At 46.3% G+C, this 18,760-nt stretch overlaps 1 protein-coding gene across 1 annotated transcript in view; it reads left to right on the top strand.

Annotated features, from left to right (window-relative positions):
* Positions 1-16,888: 16,888 nt before the first annotated feature.
* LOC104670816 overlaps positions 16,889-18,760 on the top strand; it is a 39,974-nt gene continuing 38,102 nt past the window's right edge. Inside the window, exon 1 of the mRNA XM_030941099.1 lies at positions 16,889-16,953. Coding sequence (XP_030796959.1) covers positions 16,889-16,953 — 65 coding nt within the window. The remainder of the gene's footprint in view (positions 16,954-18,760) is intronic.

Here is an 18,760-nt window from a genome sequence, read left to right as displayed (position 1 = left end):
GCAGCGTTCTTGAGTCCTGCCTTTGACGGCAGCGGGGCGTGTTCTTCCCTTCCCTCTGTCAGCTTCCTCCAGCTCTCTCCCATGTCCTCTCTGAGTTCCGTTGCTGTCCCTGTCCCTTGGTTCTCTGCTTCTTGTCTCCTTGTCCTCTCCTGTTTCTCTCTCATCTCTCCCTTTTTCTCGTGTCTGCCTTATTGGCTATTTCCCTGTCCTGCTTTGTCCTTTTTCCCTCTGTCTCTCTTTCAGCCTCTCCCCTCACGCCCTCTTCCACTCTCCCTATAGACTTCCTTCCCTTTTGCAAGCCAAAATTCTTAGGTTTTTCCCCTAAGGTGACTTCTTGGCCATAATTATTTGCATCCCCCCCCCCCCCCCCCGCGCCAATCCCTCTCTCTGTTTATCTTGTAGTGCCCCGTTATTCTCATCCAGGGCTTGTGGTAGGTGCTGGCGTCATCAGCCCAGATCCTTTCTCCAATAGATTATATCCAAAGATCTGCACATGTAACCCGTTCAGTTCCTTTCCTGGGAAAAAATACATAGATGATCAAATTATGAATCTCTGAATTTTCAGGGTCACCTGAAAGAAAATACCTGGTTTTAGATACAAGACAATTGAATCCTTTTCTTGCCATTTCGCCTTTACTCACAGAGGTACAGACAGCACAGCAGGAAGCTAAGCCTTGCAGAAGCTTTTAGGTGACATTGCCACTCACACCTTCTGTGCAATGCCAGGTGCAGGGGAGGGAAGGGACAGGATACAGACCTGGGTTATGGGAAGACGGTGGGAGGCCAGGGCTTTGCACTTGAAACATTTGGGTGAGACTGACTGGAAATGAGAAATAAACAGTAAATTTCTAAAATATGTAGTTGCTTTGCCTCCTTAGAAATAATTGAACCTGATGTTGTGGTATATTGTGATCTTTAATGATATTGCAGCTTTTGACCAGCTTCTGTGGAACATCTCTACCCTGCCCTGCAGACTACCCTGTGACTGCTGGAAGTGCAGGCCTTTTGTTGCATGGAGAGGATGCAAACCACATGCTGCAGCTCCCATGCCCTTTCTGAGCAGATTCCTCAGAGGGGGTGCCTGACATCAGAGATGAATTTCAGCCACTGTCTCCTAAAGAGGCAGATACAGAAACGTCACTCCTCTCAATGACCCTGAGCAAAGCACTCAACCTCTCTGAGCCTCAGCTTTCCATCTGTAAAATGGGCTCGGGCTAAGTTGTCTCTCCAGTCCATCCCAGACCTACACATGTACGACTAGTTGGATGAAGCCAGTTCTCCCCCTTTTTCCAGGAAAAACTGGTCTGCTTGAAGCCCCATTGCTGAGCTTCCATGAGCTCCCACAGAGAGACATATACACTCACACACATACACTCACACATACAGTCACATACACAGACACACACACAGTGACACACATGCACTCACACATACACACACATATACATATACTCAGAGACATAAACTCACCTGCACACACACAAATTTACACACATATGCATATACATTCACACACATGCAATCACACATACACATATACATACATGCACTCCCTTACACAGGCTTGCAAACTCATGCTCACTCTTTTTCTCACACACACACACACACATATCTCCCCAATATAGCTAGTATTGTTCCTAGGTACAGCAGCCTGCCTGTGTCATCCTTCTGGTTCTGCTGCACCTGGCACCACCTCTGCAGGCGCCCCGCTGGGCTGCCTTCATGGCTGAGACAAAGTTTGCCAACCACAGCCATGCGGCCCTGAACAGAACTGTCCAGCATGCCCTGAGTTAGGATGTGACAACCCTCTTCTCAGCACTAAAAATGGGGACACAAGGTCTCACAGCAGGACAGAACATTTGCTATCAGGATGCTTCATGGTATAAGATTAAGACTTATCATTTATTGACTACATAAGTGTCTACATGACAGATGCTCCTGCACCTTATTTTATTTAATTTTCACAACAACCACATGAGGTCTTGATCCAAGTGAATTTATCTTCAACCTGCCAAATGTCATCCTGATAAACTCAGGGCAGCATCCCAGCTTTTAGAGACCATCGTGGATTTGGTCACTGCCAACTGCTGATTTAGATACCCCACCCAGCTTCACACTCCAGTGCTAACATCCAGATCTTAGTAAGAAGAATGAGGAGGAGGAGGAGGGAGCAAAGGAGAAGATGAATACATAATGATGAGAAAGAGAGGGAAGATGAAAAAAGGAAGGGGAGACATAATAATAGCAACGAGGAAGAAAAGGAGGAGAGAAAATTAGGAACTATCTGGGGACCTTTCATCCCACCCAGGACCCGCGAGGGTCACTGCTGTTGCTGCATCAGCACCACATGGAGTAAGGTCAGAGAGACCAGGGCACAGGATGTCCTCCAGAACCCCAACAGAACAAGGGCCAGATCGAAGTCCCTCAAGGTGGAAAATGACATGAGTCTTGCTTCCCCTCATGTCCGTCTCTCCCTTGCCTACAGACTCACAGCCTTCTGCTTACTCTAGGATCATTCCCAGGGTTAACATCAGATTTGAGTCTCACCCACCTCCAGGCTTCATCCCCAGTGCCTCTCCCACAGCACCTCAGATGGGGGATCTCATTCCAGGTCACACCATGCCCTGGCCAGGGTGTTCTCTGGGTCAGGGCCCTGAGCACACACAGCAGCCCAGCGCTGCCTGGCTCCTGCTTTCCTCCGGGGACCCACCTGTGCCCTTTGCACCTGCAGATCCTCCTCTGTCCAGACCACTGTGGGCGTAGTGCGGCTGCGCCCTCCTCCCCTTCACAGACACCAGCTGCCCTAGACGGCGATGGATCTATGAAGCCCTATTCTCCTTGCTCCAAACATGATATGAAAAGATGCTTTGTGATCGTCAACTCTCCTCAGTAGGCTCCGTTCACGCCTGCGCTCTCGCCCCCAGACACTCTTTACTGACCCTCGTCACTCCATCATTATGAGTGTCCTGGGAAGGGCTCCTCTTGGCTCTCGTCCCTCTGACCTCAGCAAGACCTCCCTCTGAACCACACAGACATCTCTCATTACCACCCCACATCCTTCCTACTTGAAAGATCCAGATTTAATTCCAGGACTCCCCCACTGCTTTCAGAGCCCCCAGATCACAGGAAATCAAGTGATGATCTTTGAAACTTTCTGAAACTGAGCTCCCCAAGTCTACAGGAGATCTAACCATGCCTGGCCTTCCCCACCAACACAGAGCACATCTCCCCAAGGCTCCCAACCCACATGGGCCACAAATTGGGGTCCGCTATTACCCAACTCAGCAGGTGTTGCAGCCTGGGAGATGAAACCTCACCAGCCCCACCATGTTAAAAGCTCGTGGTTCTTGGTTTATCACCCATCCCCTGGGCCCTGACTGTATACTGATCATTCACTCATCTGGGAACCACTGGCCACATTCTCCCACATTATACCTTAACCAGGTTGTTCCAGGTAACCGAGACTCCAATCCAGCTCTGCTGTATCCAACCTGTGACCTTGGGCAAAGTGTGGATCCTCTCCATGCCTCTGCTTTCTCACCTGTAAAGAGGGTCACCTTGGCTCTCTCTTCACTGGATTGTTGGAAAGATTAGATTGATTAGTATAGTAAAGTGCTAAGGAGCCTGGCTCAGTAAATGTTAGGGCGATCAGTTCTTATCACACTGAGTGCAAAGGGATAGAGTCCACTCCATGGAGGTCTTCCCATCACTCCTGAGCTCTCAGGGACCAGCGACCAACAATGTTTAATGAATGACCAAATGGCGTGGGCATTTTTCTTCTTCCCGCTCCAACTACAGAAGAAAGAACTCTTGGCAAACAGCTGGATAACCTCTTTTTCCTGAGATGTCTGAAGGCACCCGCCCCAAGCCAACTGGCCAGCCTCCAGCTGTTCTGAGCTGCAGGTCAGGCACCAGATCTTATTCAAAGACACCATATACCCCCGACCCGCCACCCAGTGCTTTGCTGCATCTACCTTTCTCTTCAGCTAAAACACACAAGAGCAGAAAATACCTCCTGTCTTCCAATCCTTTGGTGTCCCTAGTCTCTGGAGAAGCTTCCCAGATTCTTTTGGAAGATTCCAGAGGACAATCATCTATGGGTCTCTTCTGCCTATGGATTATAAGGTTCTGGGGTTTCCTAAGAAAGGGAATACACCTGTTATCCTCCTGGCTCTGGCATATTGAGGAAACTAAACACTGAAGGTGATCCAGGCTTTTCCAGAGGCTGGCTGGTGGTGCTGGGGAGATGAGCACTTCCTGGCCAGCCCCTGTAGGCTCCGTGGCCAGCTATGCCTGGACCTTCTAGCAGCAATGCCTGCTGTACTCCAGCAAAGCCAAGTACAGGAGTCCCAGGATAAGGCAGCCCCCAGTCCTGCAGTGAGGGCGGCCCTAGTACAACACAGCTTGGCCACATGGACCTTCATAGGGGTGGATGCGATCCCATTACCCACTCAGATGCCTGGGACTGTGCAGAAGCAGGGCCAGTGAAAGCAGAAGGCAGATCCAGTGCTTCAAGGGGGCCCTGCTATGCGGATTGAGAGTCTGCCATGTACATGGCTGAAGATGGCCAGGACACAGAACAGGGAGCAACAGCAGTACTCATTGCCTATTGCCCAACAACGCCAACAGGCAATGAGTGGTGCTGTGTGGAGTGATATATCAGACATAATATGTGCTGAGGCTAAAGCAACATGGAAGTCACATAATGGGACTGAGTTAGCCCTCAGTGCTCTGCCTCCAGTGCCCTGCCACTCACTACCTGCCTGACCTCAGGCAACCACTCTAGGCCTCAGTCTTCTCATAAGTAAAACAGGAACGGTGATCTTCACTTCAGGGGCTCACTGACAGGACTCAGCAGGGCTCTGCACATGCCAGGCAGCAAGAGCACAGGAACAGCAGCTCTCTTCCTAATACAACTAGAGAATAAAGGTGGAACCCAAGATAGTGGTCCCAATTCCACTGGCAGCCTTCAAGGAAAAAGTCCGTGATTTTACTTCAGCTACACCTTCTGACCTTCCCAGGTTCCTACGATAGCATCACCCTAGGATAAAAAGTGCTGAAGCCCAAGACTTAACCTTGTAGTTAAAAAAAAAAAAAAAAAAAAAGATGTGATTAAATCTTTACAAAATGTGCTACCCCCTGAATTTCTGAAAAGAAATCTGCTAAGCCAAGCAGATACGATGATTAAAATTATTTGAAAAGTATACCCCTTTCCCTAAAATTTTGATGTGTCGGAGGTCAGTGATTAGATGATTTAAAAGGGAATTTAACTCTTTATTCCAGAAAAAGTCTCATAAATCAAAGTTCCATGCACAGACCTATGATTTTGTCCAACACTCTTTGATCTAAAGTGAGCAAATTCTTTCATTAAACACACTTCAATCTACTTCCATAATATTTAATCTCTATTCATTTCTGTGTGATTTCTCTATGACCATATTTCCTTTTCTGCATCAACTAGAAAGTTAAATTAGCTCAACGATCACAATAAACTCCATCATCAGGTTAAACTATTTCTAAGAATCCCAACTTCAAGCTTTAGCTGGTTATTAACAAGATACACACACACACACACACACACATATACACACACAAATATATGTATGGTGTGTGTTTGAATATATAGACACATATATCATAAAAACTCATTAAAAATGAAACCACATCTCTCTGACAGGATTACATTTTTTAACAAGCAGCAGCAAAAAATGCCTTGATGTATAATTCTTCTGTTTTATCCCTCATAAATGAATCTGACTTGCTTTTCTAGATTTTTTTCATTTAGTATGCATCAAGACAAGTTTTTGTATTAATGTAAAATATTTTTATCTTGGTCTTCCTGATGTACACAAAAACATTAATTTCAAATGCCAAAATTATTGTTATAAAATGTCTAATGTCTCTCTGAGGAGTAATTAGGCAACTTCATTTCCATACATCAGTGGCATTGGCAACTACATATTTTAGAAATTTACTGTTATTATCTTATTTCCAGGCTCCCTCAAATGTTTCAGGTTGAAAGCCCTGGCCTCCCACTGTCTTCCCACAACCCAGCTCTGTATCCTGTCCCCTCCCTCCCCTGCACCTGGCATTGCACAGAAGGTATGAGTCTCCTTTAAATGCTTCTGCAAGGCTAGCTTACTCCTGCAATGTCTGTGCCCATTAGTAAAAGGCAAAATGTCAAGGAAAGAATGCAATCAAGCTGTGACTCTAAAACCATATGTTTTCTTTCGGGTAACTCTGAAAAGTCAGAGATTTATAATTTGATCATCTGTGTATTTTCCCTCTGAACAGGTTACATGTCCAGATCTTTGGATATAATCTATTGGAGAAAGGATCTGGGTCTGATGCATGGTTCTTACCCTAGCAGCCAGCCCAAGAAGATAATGGAGCAACATGTCATGAACGGAGGGATGGGTGGATGAAGAGAAACGCAGCCCAACATGTCTCCCTACAAGAAAAACTAAATCAAAAGGAGAATTCTTGCTTGCAAAAAATGAGCGTTGGATAGGGAGAATGAAAAAGGGAGAGGGGGAGAGACAAGACAAGGAAATAGCCAGTAAAGCAGACACAAGAAAAAGGGAGCGATGAGAAAGAAACGGGATGGGACAAGGAGACAAGAGGCAGAAAGACAGGGGACAGGAACAGGAATGGGACTCAGAGAGGACCTGGGAGAATGCGGGAGGAAGCTGGCGACAGACGGAAGGGAAGGACCCCACAGTCAAAGTCAGGACTCAAGAGCGCTACCGTGAGGAAAGGCAGTGGAAATGAGATGGACCCTGCTGCCCGCGCCCACTTGCTCTGGGTCTTGGCCCACCTGAGGGCGCTTCTCTCCCAGGCTGTCAGGCGGCGCGCAGGGAGACGGTGCAGACGCGGCCGCCACCGCCAAGCGCCCAGCGCGCGGCTCTGAACTTGGCGCCAGAGCCTTGAGGACACCAGGCCCCGCCTTCCTGGCTGCACACGCCTTCCGGGCAGGGCTCGTGGGTGGGCGGCCCCGGCGCGGGAGGGTGCTGCAGGCCAGAGAACCCGCAACCCGGGAGAAAGCCTCTGATCAGCTGGGCAGCCCAGCCCTCCCCGGGCTCAGCTCGGCGGACCGCCCTCTGCTGGCTCGGTCTGGGCCGGGCGCCGACGCCTGCGGGAGGGCGAGGGCGTCCTTTGAAAGCGGCTCCAGCTCTCGCTGCCGCCCTCTGGCTCTAGGCGCCCCGACCTCTCACTCCTGGGCCAGGGGGGCCTCGGCGATGCGCCCCGTTGTCTGTGGCTCCTTTTTCGCCGAGGACCCCCGTGGCCTCCCGGCCCTCCTTTCCCGCGCAACCTGGAGGCCCCGCTAGCCGCACCTCCCCAGCGCCCAAGTAGCCCAGCTCCTCCGGGAGCGCCCCGACGCCTCCGCTTCCCTGGCCCCAGCTGTGACCGCTCAGCACTTTGCCAGGAAGGGGGGCTCCGCGACCCTTAGAACATAGAGATGTCGGGGACTTAACTGCCCCTGGAGGGTGGGAGGGGGCCAGGGCAGAAGGGCATGGTCTGGACGGAATGACCGTGGGTAGGTGGAGACTGCGCTGGGATTTGGAGGACCTGGGGTTTCCCCTGCAGTGGGGAGTGAGGGTAGATGGGGTACAGTCTCAGGTAATTACACTTCTTGGAGCTGTTGTAGGCAAGTGTGCATGGGTTACCTTGCTTGAGCCCACGGTGCGAAGCGGCTTCGTTTGAGAAGGGAGAATTCTTGAAGTTCTGAAAGGGAAACCACCCCGAGTCCCTGCTCCCTCATTCATTAATTCCATCACTCAGTGGGTGTTCTGACATGGTAGGGGTGAGTGGGTGCGGGGAGATAGGCTTTGGAGGGTCTGTTGCAAAGATGAGATCCTCAAGTACAAACATAAGTCTGAGGAGGGGGAAGTTGGGTTCAGAATATACATCGAAACCTTAGAGATGGTCCTGTTACCGGAAAGGGGTCCCCATCCAAACCCCAAGAGAGGGTTCTTGAATCTTACTCAAGAAATAATTCAGGGCGAGTCTGCAGTGCAAAGCAAAAGCAAGTTTACTAAGAAAGTAAAAGCTACTCCATAGAGTGTGGGACGTTCCCGAAAGCAAAAGGCGTAAAGCCCCCATCCTAGGTACAATGCTTGTGTAGATGGGTAGATGTGCTCTGCAAAAGAGTTTGTGATAAAGGATTAATTTTCTTAATTACTATATTTTGCAAGAATCAATATTATCTTTAAAGCAAAATTAGGAATGCCTTTGTTCTCCAGATATTGGGATATCTGAATACTCCCAAGTCTGGATCTGTTTAGTAAACTTTGTTAATTTGTTCCCTTAACTGTGAACATCTAGAGGCTAGGAATGCCTAGCTTTCTGAGAATGCAGCCCAGCAAGTCCCAGACTCATTTTCCTAGCCCTCACTCAAAATGGAGTCGCTCTGGTTTGACTACCTCTGACAGTCCTAAAGCAAAACTTTACTTTTATGGAAGAGATAACATTGAGGAATAGAGACATCAAATGCGAAATGCAGAACATCAAAGATAAATAAAACAATTTGAAAGTCACCAAGCTCAAAACACAGATTTCCCAGGAAAGACTGGCGGTGAAACAGATGATAAAGTTGCCACGGCCACCAGTGATATGTCCTTGGGTGTCTCAAAACTAGAATTCTGTATCTATCTAGAATACAAAGTGTGAGCACAAAATGAAGGTATTGTCAGATGTGCAGAGTGTGAGTTTATAACCTGTACAACCTTGATGAAAGGAGCAAGAATGTATATTTCAGAAAGAAGGAAACAACTTGGAAGAGTGGAGTTCAAGAAACGATGGTGAGCAAAGAAGCTGGGAACACGCTGATTAAGGTGACTGGCTAGATACGGAAAATAATGACCATCACCAATATGGGGAGTTTTCTGAAAATAAAACGAAAGAATAATTTCAGAGTGGAGACCAGTTTCAGGAAAGTTTATCCAAGCAGCTGGGGAGACCTTGAGCCATCTGAGGAGTCTGAGCTTTCCTAGGCATGGGCCTGCCTTCATATCCCTGCTGGCCTCTGGCTGGAAGAAGCCTGTGAGGGGTGTGGTCTTTCTGTGAATGTGGTGGCCCACTGTGGTGGTAGAGAGTGGATTCCCAAAACACTCCCTTCCCCCAGTCACACTCCCCACGGTCAGAGATCTGATTGGTGTAGTTTTGTGCTCCCCACAATGTACTCAACTTGCCATTTAAAATCAGAATTTGTCTGCTAAAATCCAATCCAGCACCGTGGCTTTTGCCTGTAATCCCATAGCTCTGGGAGGCAGATGTGGGAGGATTGCTTGAGGCCAGTCTTTGCAACATAGCAAGAACCTTTCTCTCAAAAACAAACAAGCAAACAAACAAAACAAAACAGAAAAACAAAAAAACACAGAAAACAAAATTAGTTCGGTGTGGTGGCGCACACTATAGTCCTACTTACCGGACTGTGGGAGGCAGGAGGATCACTTGAACCTAGAAGTTCCAGGTTACAGTGAGCTATGAGTGCACCACTGCACTATAGCTTGGGCAACAGAGTGAGACCCTGACTCTTAAACAGAAATTGGCTGGGCACTGTGGGATCACACCTGTAATCCCAGGACTTTGGGAGGCCAAGGTAGGTGGATCATTCGAGGTCAGGAGTTCGAGACCAGCCTGGCCAACATGGTGAATCCCTATCTCCACCCCAAAAAAAATACAAAAACTGGATGTGTTGGTGCGCACCTGTAGTCCCAGGTACTCAGGAGGCTGAGGCATGAGAATGTCTTGAACCCAGGAGGCGGAGGTTGCAGTAACCCAAGATTGCACCACTGCACTCCAGCCCAGGCAACAGAGTGAAACCATGTCTCAAAAAAAAAAAAAAAGCAACAAAAACAAAAAATAGCTATATACTTTAAAAAGACACATCTAATACGTAAGGACATAAAAAAGTTTAACATAGAAGGATGGGAAAAGATATAGAGATATGACCGGAATGCTGGGGAAACCAAAAGGAAGTGGGAGTCTTCAGCACAGAGAAAACGTGACCAGGGTTTGAGAGGATCAGTTCCCAATCAGCTGCATTTTACAGACAGCCGTAACAATTCTAAACTTGCATGTGCCTAATAAAATAAAACAAAAAACATAAACTATAAGGAGAAATTGTGAAACCCACTATGCATTTGAGAAATTTCAACATGCATGTGTCGAGTAGACACAATGTTTCTAAAAATTTGGAAGATTTGAACAACACAATTAATAAACTTGGTTTTAATGATCTTCTAAAGAATCCTCCCCCAAATCATGTATTGAAACAAATCTCAATAAAATTCAAAGAAATAGTGTCATACAGACCATGTTCTCTGATTATAATGCGATTAGGTTGGAAATCAATGACAAAAAGAATTTTTTAAAACCACATAAAATTGGAAGTTGAAAATTGAATGTATCAAAGTAGAAATCAACACTGAAATTAAAATATTAAAATCAACTGATAATAAAATATTACATATGAAAACTTATGAGATTCAGCGAAAGAGAAACTTAGAGGGAAATTTGAGGCCTATTAGGTTTATTTTGCAGCAAAGAGGGGTGAAAATAAAGAGCTAATAATCCAAATGAAAATATGAGAAAAAGAGTAGCAAAATGAACCCAAAGAAAGTGAAAGGTAGAGGATATTAAGTAAATAACTATAAATAGAAAACAAAAATACAATAGAGAGTAATAACAAAACTAAAGGTTATTTGAAAGGTTTGCTAACATAGACAATACTCGAGTGAAATTGATCAGAAAACAAGACAGTGCTTCCTATCCTTTTTTGTTTTTCATTATAATCTCCCCATCCTGGGAAATGTTTTAGGCTTTATTTTTCTTAATAACCTCTCCCCACTAACCCCCAAGAAATTTTGATTCCACATATATGCTAGATTGCCCTTTATGTACTGTATACATATCTGTGCTTTATATTTTAGAAGAGTATGTACTGTATACATATCTGTGCTTTATATTTTAGAAGAGTAAGACCCACCCAAGGCTAATTTTCACTCCTTTAGGGACAATATCCTCCCTGTCTAGAATGCCTAGAAAAAGAGAAGCCACAACTAAGCAATAATAGGAATTAAAAAGATGTAACTACAGATAGAGCAGAAATATAAGAATTAAACATTCTGAACAATCTTATAATAAGGCATACTAATAAATGTTCAAATTCCTAGAAAAATATGTCATATGAATTGGCAGAAATAGAAACACTAAATAAGTGTTAGGGCTGGGCATGATGGCTCATGGCTGTAATCCCAGGACTTTGGGATCCAAGGTGGGCTTATCACTTGAAGTCAGGAGTTCAAGACCAGCCTGGGCAACATGGTGAAACCCTGTCTCTACTAAAAATACAAAAATTAACCAGGCCTGGTGGTGCACCCCTGTAATCTCAGCTACTCTGGGGGCCGAGGCAGAAGAATCTCTTGAGCCTGGGAAGCAGAGGTTGTAGTGAGCCAGCATCATGCCACTGCTCTCCAACCTGGGCAACAAAGTGAGTCTCCGTCTCAAAGATAATAATAATAATAATAAAACAAATAAATGTTAGTCTGCTCTGGGTGTCATAAGAAAATACCACAGGCTGGGGGGCTTAAACAATAAAAATTTATTTGCTACCAATCCTGGAGGCTGAAAGTAAGGTCAAGGTGCCACCTGGATTGGTCTCTGATGAGACTCCTCTTCTTGGCTTGCAAATAGAGACCTTCTCATGGAGTTTTCACATGGCCTTTGCTCTGTGCGTGCTTGAAGAGAAAGCTCTGGCGTCTCTTTCTCTTCTTGTAAGTACATCAGTCTTATTTGATTAAGGCCTTACCCTTATGACTTCATTTAACCTTAATTACCTCCTTAAGGCCCCTATGTCCTAATACAGTCACATCAACTGGTTAGGGCTTCAACATACACATTTTGGGGGAGACCGAATTCATAACATCGAGGAACTATTAAATTATATCATTTAAAAGTCTTCCCAAAAGAAAACACAAGGATGATATCATACCAGATATTCAAAGAGCAGATTATATTTATCATGTTCAAAGTCTTTCCTAGGAGAAAGAGCAAACCTCCAGGTGCGTTTTATGAGTCTCCTATGACCTAATACCAAAAACAGATAAGGACAGCACAGAAATCGGAAAGTATGGACCCATCTCTCTCATGATCATAAATAAACAAAAAGTTCTAAACTATGACTAAACTCTAGCATGTTTTAAAATATCATGGCCAAGTTAGGTTTATTTATAACATTTTAAAATTGGTTTTGCATGCATTAATGTATCTAAACATACTAAATTTAGATTACTGGACAGAAATACATGTTCATCACAAAATACCAGAAAAAGCATTTAGATAAAATTCAACACTTGTTTGTGACTTGTAGCAAACCAAGATTAGTAGAGAAACTTTCTAATCTGATAAAGAATTTCTACCGAAAGCTTTCAATGAATATCATTGTTAATTGTGATGGTAGAAACATTCTTTTTAAAATCAAGAGTGCCTCCATCACTAGTCAACATTGGATTGGAGAACTAGTCAGCACAATGCTTATTCTTTTTTTAAAAAAAATTATATTTTACAAGAAATCAAAATGAATCTACAGACAAATTCATAGAAGACAGTTTAGCAAGGTAGGTCAATATATAAACATGTAAGTACATTTCTGTATATGATACACAGTTTAAAAACTTTTAAATTATCATTTACAATAGTAGTAAAATGTAGCGTATTTTGGGAATGCACTGGACAAATGAGGTCAAGACCTTTGTAGGGGAATGTATATGAAAGGCATTGGAAAAGACCTGTGTAAGCGGACATGTGCCATGTGTCATATTCACTGATAGGACAACTCTTACTGCAGACCTGTTTCTTCCAAATGAATCCATACATTTAATGTTACTGTAGTCAAACATTAACAAGTTTTTGGGAGAGAGGAGACTTGATGAGCTGATTCTAAAATTTATGTCAAAGAGCAAATAGCCAACAATTACCAGAAGTAAAAAAGGTGGATGATTGACCGTATTGTGTGAAGAATTGCTGTAGAACTTTGTGTATGTGTCAGATGAGTCTAGGTTATCTTCCGGTTACCCCCTTCCCTCTCCCCATTTAATCATCTGAAAGGCACAAACTGTATTTCTCATGTGTATATGTCATTCTCCCACGTATCCACGCCAGGTTCCCAAGGGAACGCTGCACATCCTAGTTGCTCAGGCACCAGGCTGTTGGGGCCACCTGAGTCATACCTAGACTCTTAAACATTTTCTGTCCAGAAGTGGCACACATTACTTCTGTTAATTTTCCACTGGTCAATCAAAACCTGCCACGTGGCAGGGAGCACAGTCCTTCCCTTAAATGGAAAGGGACAGTGATGGACGGTAATACAGTCTTCCCCCATATAGTCATTAAGATAGTGTGGTATGGATGCTGTCAATACAAGTCAATAGATAAAGAGATTGGCAGCCTGGCCAACATGGAGAAACCTAGTCTGTACTAAAAATACAAAAATTAGCCAGGCACAGTGTGTATGTGAAGAACTGTGTGTATGTGTCAGGTTACAAAAATTAGCCAGGCACAGTGTGTATGTGAAGAACTGTGTGTATGTGTCAGGTGAGTCTAGGTTATATTCCGGTTACCCCCTTCTCTCTCCCCATTTAATCATCTGAAAAGCACAAACTATATTTCTCATGTGTATATATCATTATCCCATGTATTCATCCCAGGTTCCCAAGGGAACACTGCACATCCTAGTGCCTATAATCCCAGCTACTCGGGAGACTGAGGCATTATAATCGCTTGAACCTGGGAGGCAGAAGTTGCAGTGAGCTGAGATGGTGCCACTGCACTACACAGCCTGGGCAACAGAGGGAGACTCCATCTCAAAATAAATTAATAAAAACAGATTCAAATATATATGGAACTTGAAACACAAGTAGTGACAAGATCAGTGGGGAAAAAATGGAATTGCTGGGACAATTTGTTATCTACATGGCAAAAAATGAAATCAAATATCTGGCACAAATCACACTTATAAATTAATTCTAGGTAGAATCAAGACTTCAATGTGAAAGGCAAATCTTTAAAACTTGTAAAATAAAATGTATTTCACCTGTAACAGGGAAGAAATTCTTAAGATTCAAAATAGAGTAAATATTAAAGTTTAAGAAAATGACAAGCACTTTGGGAGGCCGAGGCGGGTTGATCATGAGGTCAGGAGTTCAAGACAAGTCTGGCCAAGATGGTAAACCCCATCTCTACTAAAAATACAAAAATTAGCTGGGCGTGGTGGCGGGCACCTGTAATTCCAGTTACTTGGGAGTCTGAGGCAGAGAATTGCTTGAACCTGGGAGTCAGAGGTTGCAGTAAGCCGAGTGCACCATTGCACTCCAGCCTGGGCAGCAGAGTGAGACTCTGTCTCAAAACAAAACAAAGCAAACAAGCAAACAAGCAGCCCACCACCACTAACAACTAACAACAACAACAACAAAACAAAAGAAAAAGAAAATAACAAACAACTGGATTAAAATGAACAGCTTTTGCTTTACTAAGAGACAACAAATAGAGTGAAAAAACAAGCCACACCATGCAAGAAGATATTTGCAACAATTGATAAAGGATAAGTATTCAGAATTTAAAGAATGTGAATGAATCTATAGGCAAAAGACAAACACCCAAATCAAGAATGGACCCAGGCATGAGTAGGCACTTCCCAAGGAGGGAACACGAATCACCCAAAATCATGTGAACAGATGAACAATCCTTTAGTAATTAGGAAACTGCAAATTAAGACAATACTTTTGTCTATTGATTAGACATCAAAAAATAATTAGAAATAAAAAATCTAAAATATGGCGCTACCAAGAGTCATGAAGGATGTGAAGCAAGAAAACCTAATATGCTTTCAGAGGAATTACACCAACTTTACCCATTTTAAAATACCACTTATTTAAAATAATCCATTATTTTAAACACCACTCCAAAGCAAGACAAAACCCCCCAAAGTCCACTAACCCAGAGCTTTTTATCACTAGTAATTTCTTTTTTTTTTTCTGGAGGAAGAGTCTCACTCAGGCTGGAATGCAATGGTGCAATCTTGCAATCTACAGCCTCCGCCTTCCAGATTCAAGTGATTCTTCTGCCTCAGCCTCCTGAGTAGTTGGGATTACAGATGTGCACCACCATGCCTGGCTAATTTTTGTATTTTTGGTAGAGATGGGTTTCGCCATGCTGGCCAGGCAGCTCTCAAAATCCTGACCTCAAGCCATCTGCCCTCCTTAGCCTCCCAAGTGCTGAGATTACAGGCATGAGCCACCCTGGCTGGCTGTCACTTGTAATTTTTGTGTTAAATATGTTGAAAGATCTATTTTAGACTTATTGAAGAAGGATTTTTTTTTTTTTTTTTTTTTTTTGAGACGGAGTCTCGCTCTGTCACCCAGGCTGGAGTGCAGTGGCCAGATCTCAGCTCACTGCAAGCTCTGCCTCCCGGGTTCACGCCATTCTCCTGCCTCAGCCTCCCGAGTAGTTGGGACTACAGGCGCCACCACCTCGCCCGGCTAGTTTTTTGTATTTCTAGTAGAGACGGGGTTTCACCATGTTAGCCAGGATGGTCTCTATCTCCTGACCTCGTGATCCGCCCGTCTCGGCCTCCCAAAGTGCTGGGATTACAGGCTTGAGCCACCGCGCCCGGCTGAAGAAGGATTTTTAATCATATATCACTTCTGCATACAAAAATGAAGAAAATAAAATTAAGGTGTTTCTAACTATCACAGTCTAACTTTTCTGAGTCCAACTCGAATCCCATCATCAGTGCCCAAGTTTTTCCACACACTAATGTCTCTGCCATTCAAAGTGTTGGTCATACAGCAGTTTTGACACTGGGATGTGAACTCGTCCACACTCCTGCCCTAGAGAGGGGGCCTGTGTTCCTCCCATTGACTCTAGGCAGCTGTGACTGCTTGGACCAATAGAGTACAGTGGAAGTGACACTGTGTGACTTCCAAAGTGATATCATAAAAGGCTCTACAGTTTCTGCCTTACTCACTGGAAATACTCATTCTTGGAACTCTGGGCCACCTGTAAAAGCCCAAGCACACTGAAGCTGCCATGCTGGGAGGAAGCCCAGGTCACACGGGGAGGTTACATGCAGGGTCTCCATTCACAGTCCCAGCTGAGCCCAGCTTTTGAGCCCTCCTGCCCAGGAGCCACACTTGTGAGTGGAGCAGCCTCCAGATAATTCCAGTGCCCAATCCTTCAAGTCATGCGGGCTGCTCAAGCCTTCCCATCTGGGGCCCCATACATGAGGAAGCCCTCCCTACTCTGCCCTGAGTGCCTGATCCTCAGAACCCATGAGCGTAATAAAATGGGACTATTCTGTGTCCCTAAATGAGGGTGGTCTGGTGCACAGCAGTAAAGAACCAGAATGTCCCTCATTCACAAGGACTCTGGCAACACTGCAGTTTCCATCTCCTTCCAGATCGGCTATCCTCTGGGAGACTTCAGTGTCACACAATGACCTCTCACTGCCAACACTCTGGCCTCCCAGTCCTTAATCTCCTCACCCACAGCAATGTCCTCACCTAAGTCACCTCGGCTAACTCTTCTAGTGAACAAATGGCAGGGTCTAGTGGTTTTAAGGGACACCGTGACGGCTGTTATAAGGGAAATAGAGGCTTCCTCTTATAGCCCCTCCAAAGGTCCTGTGCCTCCCCTTGGCGTTGTCAACATGCAGGATATTGGGAAGAGCAGCAGGTCACAAAGTCACTGTGTCAAGCCTCCTGTCAATCATAACAGGGAATTCATAACAGAGTTGGGGTGGGAGGTGGGGAATTGGCATCACTCGCCCCGGCTTCTGAGCCGGTGCCTCCGGCTTTTCACCAGCACTTGATTCCGTCTCAGACCAAATATGCGGATGTCCTTCGTCACCTACTCCATGGACTGTGACACCGTCTTGCTGCTCACCTCAGACAAGTGAGTGCTGCTTTGAGCCCCAAAGGGAGGCCTGATGAGCTGAGCCAGAGGAGCTCCAGGGAGCTGAGGGATTCCTGGAGACCTTGATTGGGAGCCTGACAGCACACAGGGCAGGCCGGACAAGGCAATTCACAGAACCCACCCTGACCTTAGCCCCGGCTCCCCTGCATCCTTCTACCCATGGCTGCAAGGTTACCTGCCAGCCCCTGTGCTCCAGAAGTTCTCAGCTTCCCCCACTTCACTCTGCCCTGACTCCTTCTCTGGGAGGTGGCTGTGAGGATTCCCGGGGTGCAGGGGCTGGCGGAGGGGTGGGGGCGTCCTGTGAACACACACCTATGCGGGCTGCTGCTCTGTGCCTGTTCCCCCTGCCCTGGCCAGTGCGGGAGGAAGACAGGGTCAGAGCCGGTGGTGAGATTCCTGGGGCTTTAGTACAGGGATGCAGGTAGGACCAGACAGGGGAGTCCCTGAGTGGGGTTCTGAGCTCCAGGCCAGACTGGGAAACTGGAGAGAGGTAGGAGGAGCAAGCTCAGGTGGCTTGAGGTGGCCTAGAGAGGTGCCCAGGCCCAGCAGGGTACGCTGCAGACTTCCTGTTTGGTGGGAGGTGAGGGCACTTCCAATGCACATGCCCAGAACTTGGCCCAGATAAGGTGAAGCACAGGAGAGGTGAGGACACTGAGGACTGGATGGGGGCCTGGACCCCACTTGCAGCTTCGAGGGGATACAGGGTGGGCTGCCACATCTTGAGCTGGGGGAGGCTTGGATCTGTGTGCCCTGCACTGTGGGTTTGGCAGAGAGGCTGGAGTGGGTGTGAGGTGGTAAAAAGCAAGTCTATTGGGGAGGACTGTGGCAGATGACCCAGACGGGGAGCGGGGTTTGGGCATGGCCAGAGGAAGGCCAGGCCGTGGCCTCTTCTGGGTATGGATGGGCCTAGCCTTCTCCCCTCCTGGGCTGGGCAGGGCAGGGCTCTCAGAGCTCTGGTCATGGCAGGGACTCTGGCCAGAGTGGGAAGCCATCCTTCAGGGTTCATGCTCTGCCCAGCCTTGCTGTGCAGGCTCAGCCTGTCACATTGGATTAGCCTGACCCTGAGTCCCCGGCCCGTCCCAGTCCTGCCACCAGAGCCAGTCCTGGCTGCCCCAGCCCATTCTGTCTGTTTTAACAGCAGCTGACAGGCCACATCCCCCAGCCAGCCTGCAGATAGTGTTCGGCCCCTGCATGCACAGCCGTCGGGGCTGCCTCTCCAGCCTTTGGTCTTTTTGTTTCAGGGGCACAGAGAGTCAAGGAGGCCAGGCAGTCTAACTAAGCAGATTTGGTACTTCCTGTGTCAGGGTAAAGAGAGACGAGGAAACTGAGTCAGGGTCAGGAGTCTGGGGCTGTCGGGTCTGGGTGCAGGGCTGGGGGCTTAGCAGGATGACTTTTCCCAAATGCAGCCCTACCTGTTAAAGGATGGAGTGCCCAACCCAAGGGAATCCTTCTTGGGTTAGGGTTTGGATTAGAGTTAGAATTAGGAATGTCAACCCCATTGTCAGTGGCTGACTCTCAGTTGCCCATCCCTGGTTCAGGGCTAGGGTTAGGGCTAGGGTTAGGGTTAGGATTAGGGTTAGGGTGAGAGTTAGAGTTAGAGTTAGAGTTAGGAATGTCAACCCCATTGTCAGTGGCTGACTCTCAGTTGCCCATCTCTGGTTCAGGGTTAGGGTTAGGGTTTGGGTTAGAGTTAGATTTACAAATGTCAGCCCCATTGTCAATTGCCCTCAGTTGCCCATCCCTGGTTCAGGGTTATGGTTAAGGTTAGAGTTAGGAATGTCAAGCC

Source organism: Rhinopithecus roxellana, chromosome 11 (assembly GCF_007565055.1).
Source record: "Rhinopithecus roxellana isolate Shanxi Qingling chromosome 11, ASM756505v1, whole genome shotgun sequence".
Taxonomy (NCBI): Eukaryota; Metazoa; Chordata; class Mammalia; order Primates; family Cercopithecidae; genus Rhinopithecus; species Rhinopithecus roxellana.
Note: the sequence above shows the minus strand (reverse complement) of the source record. Positions and strands in the feature narration are given on the sequence as shown.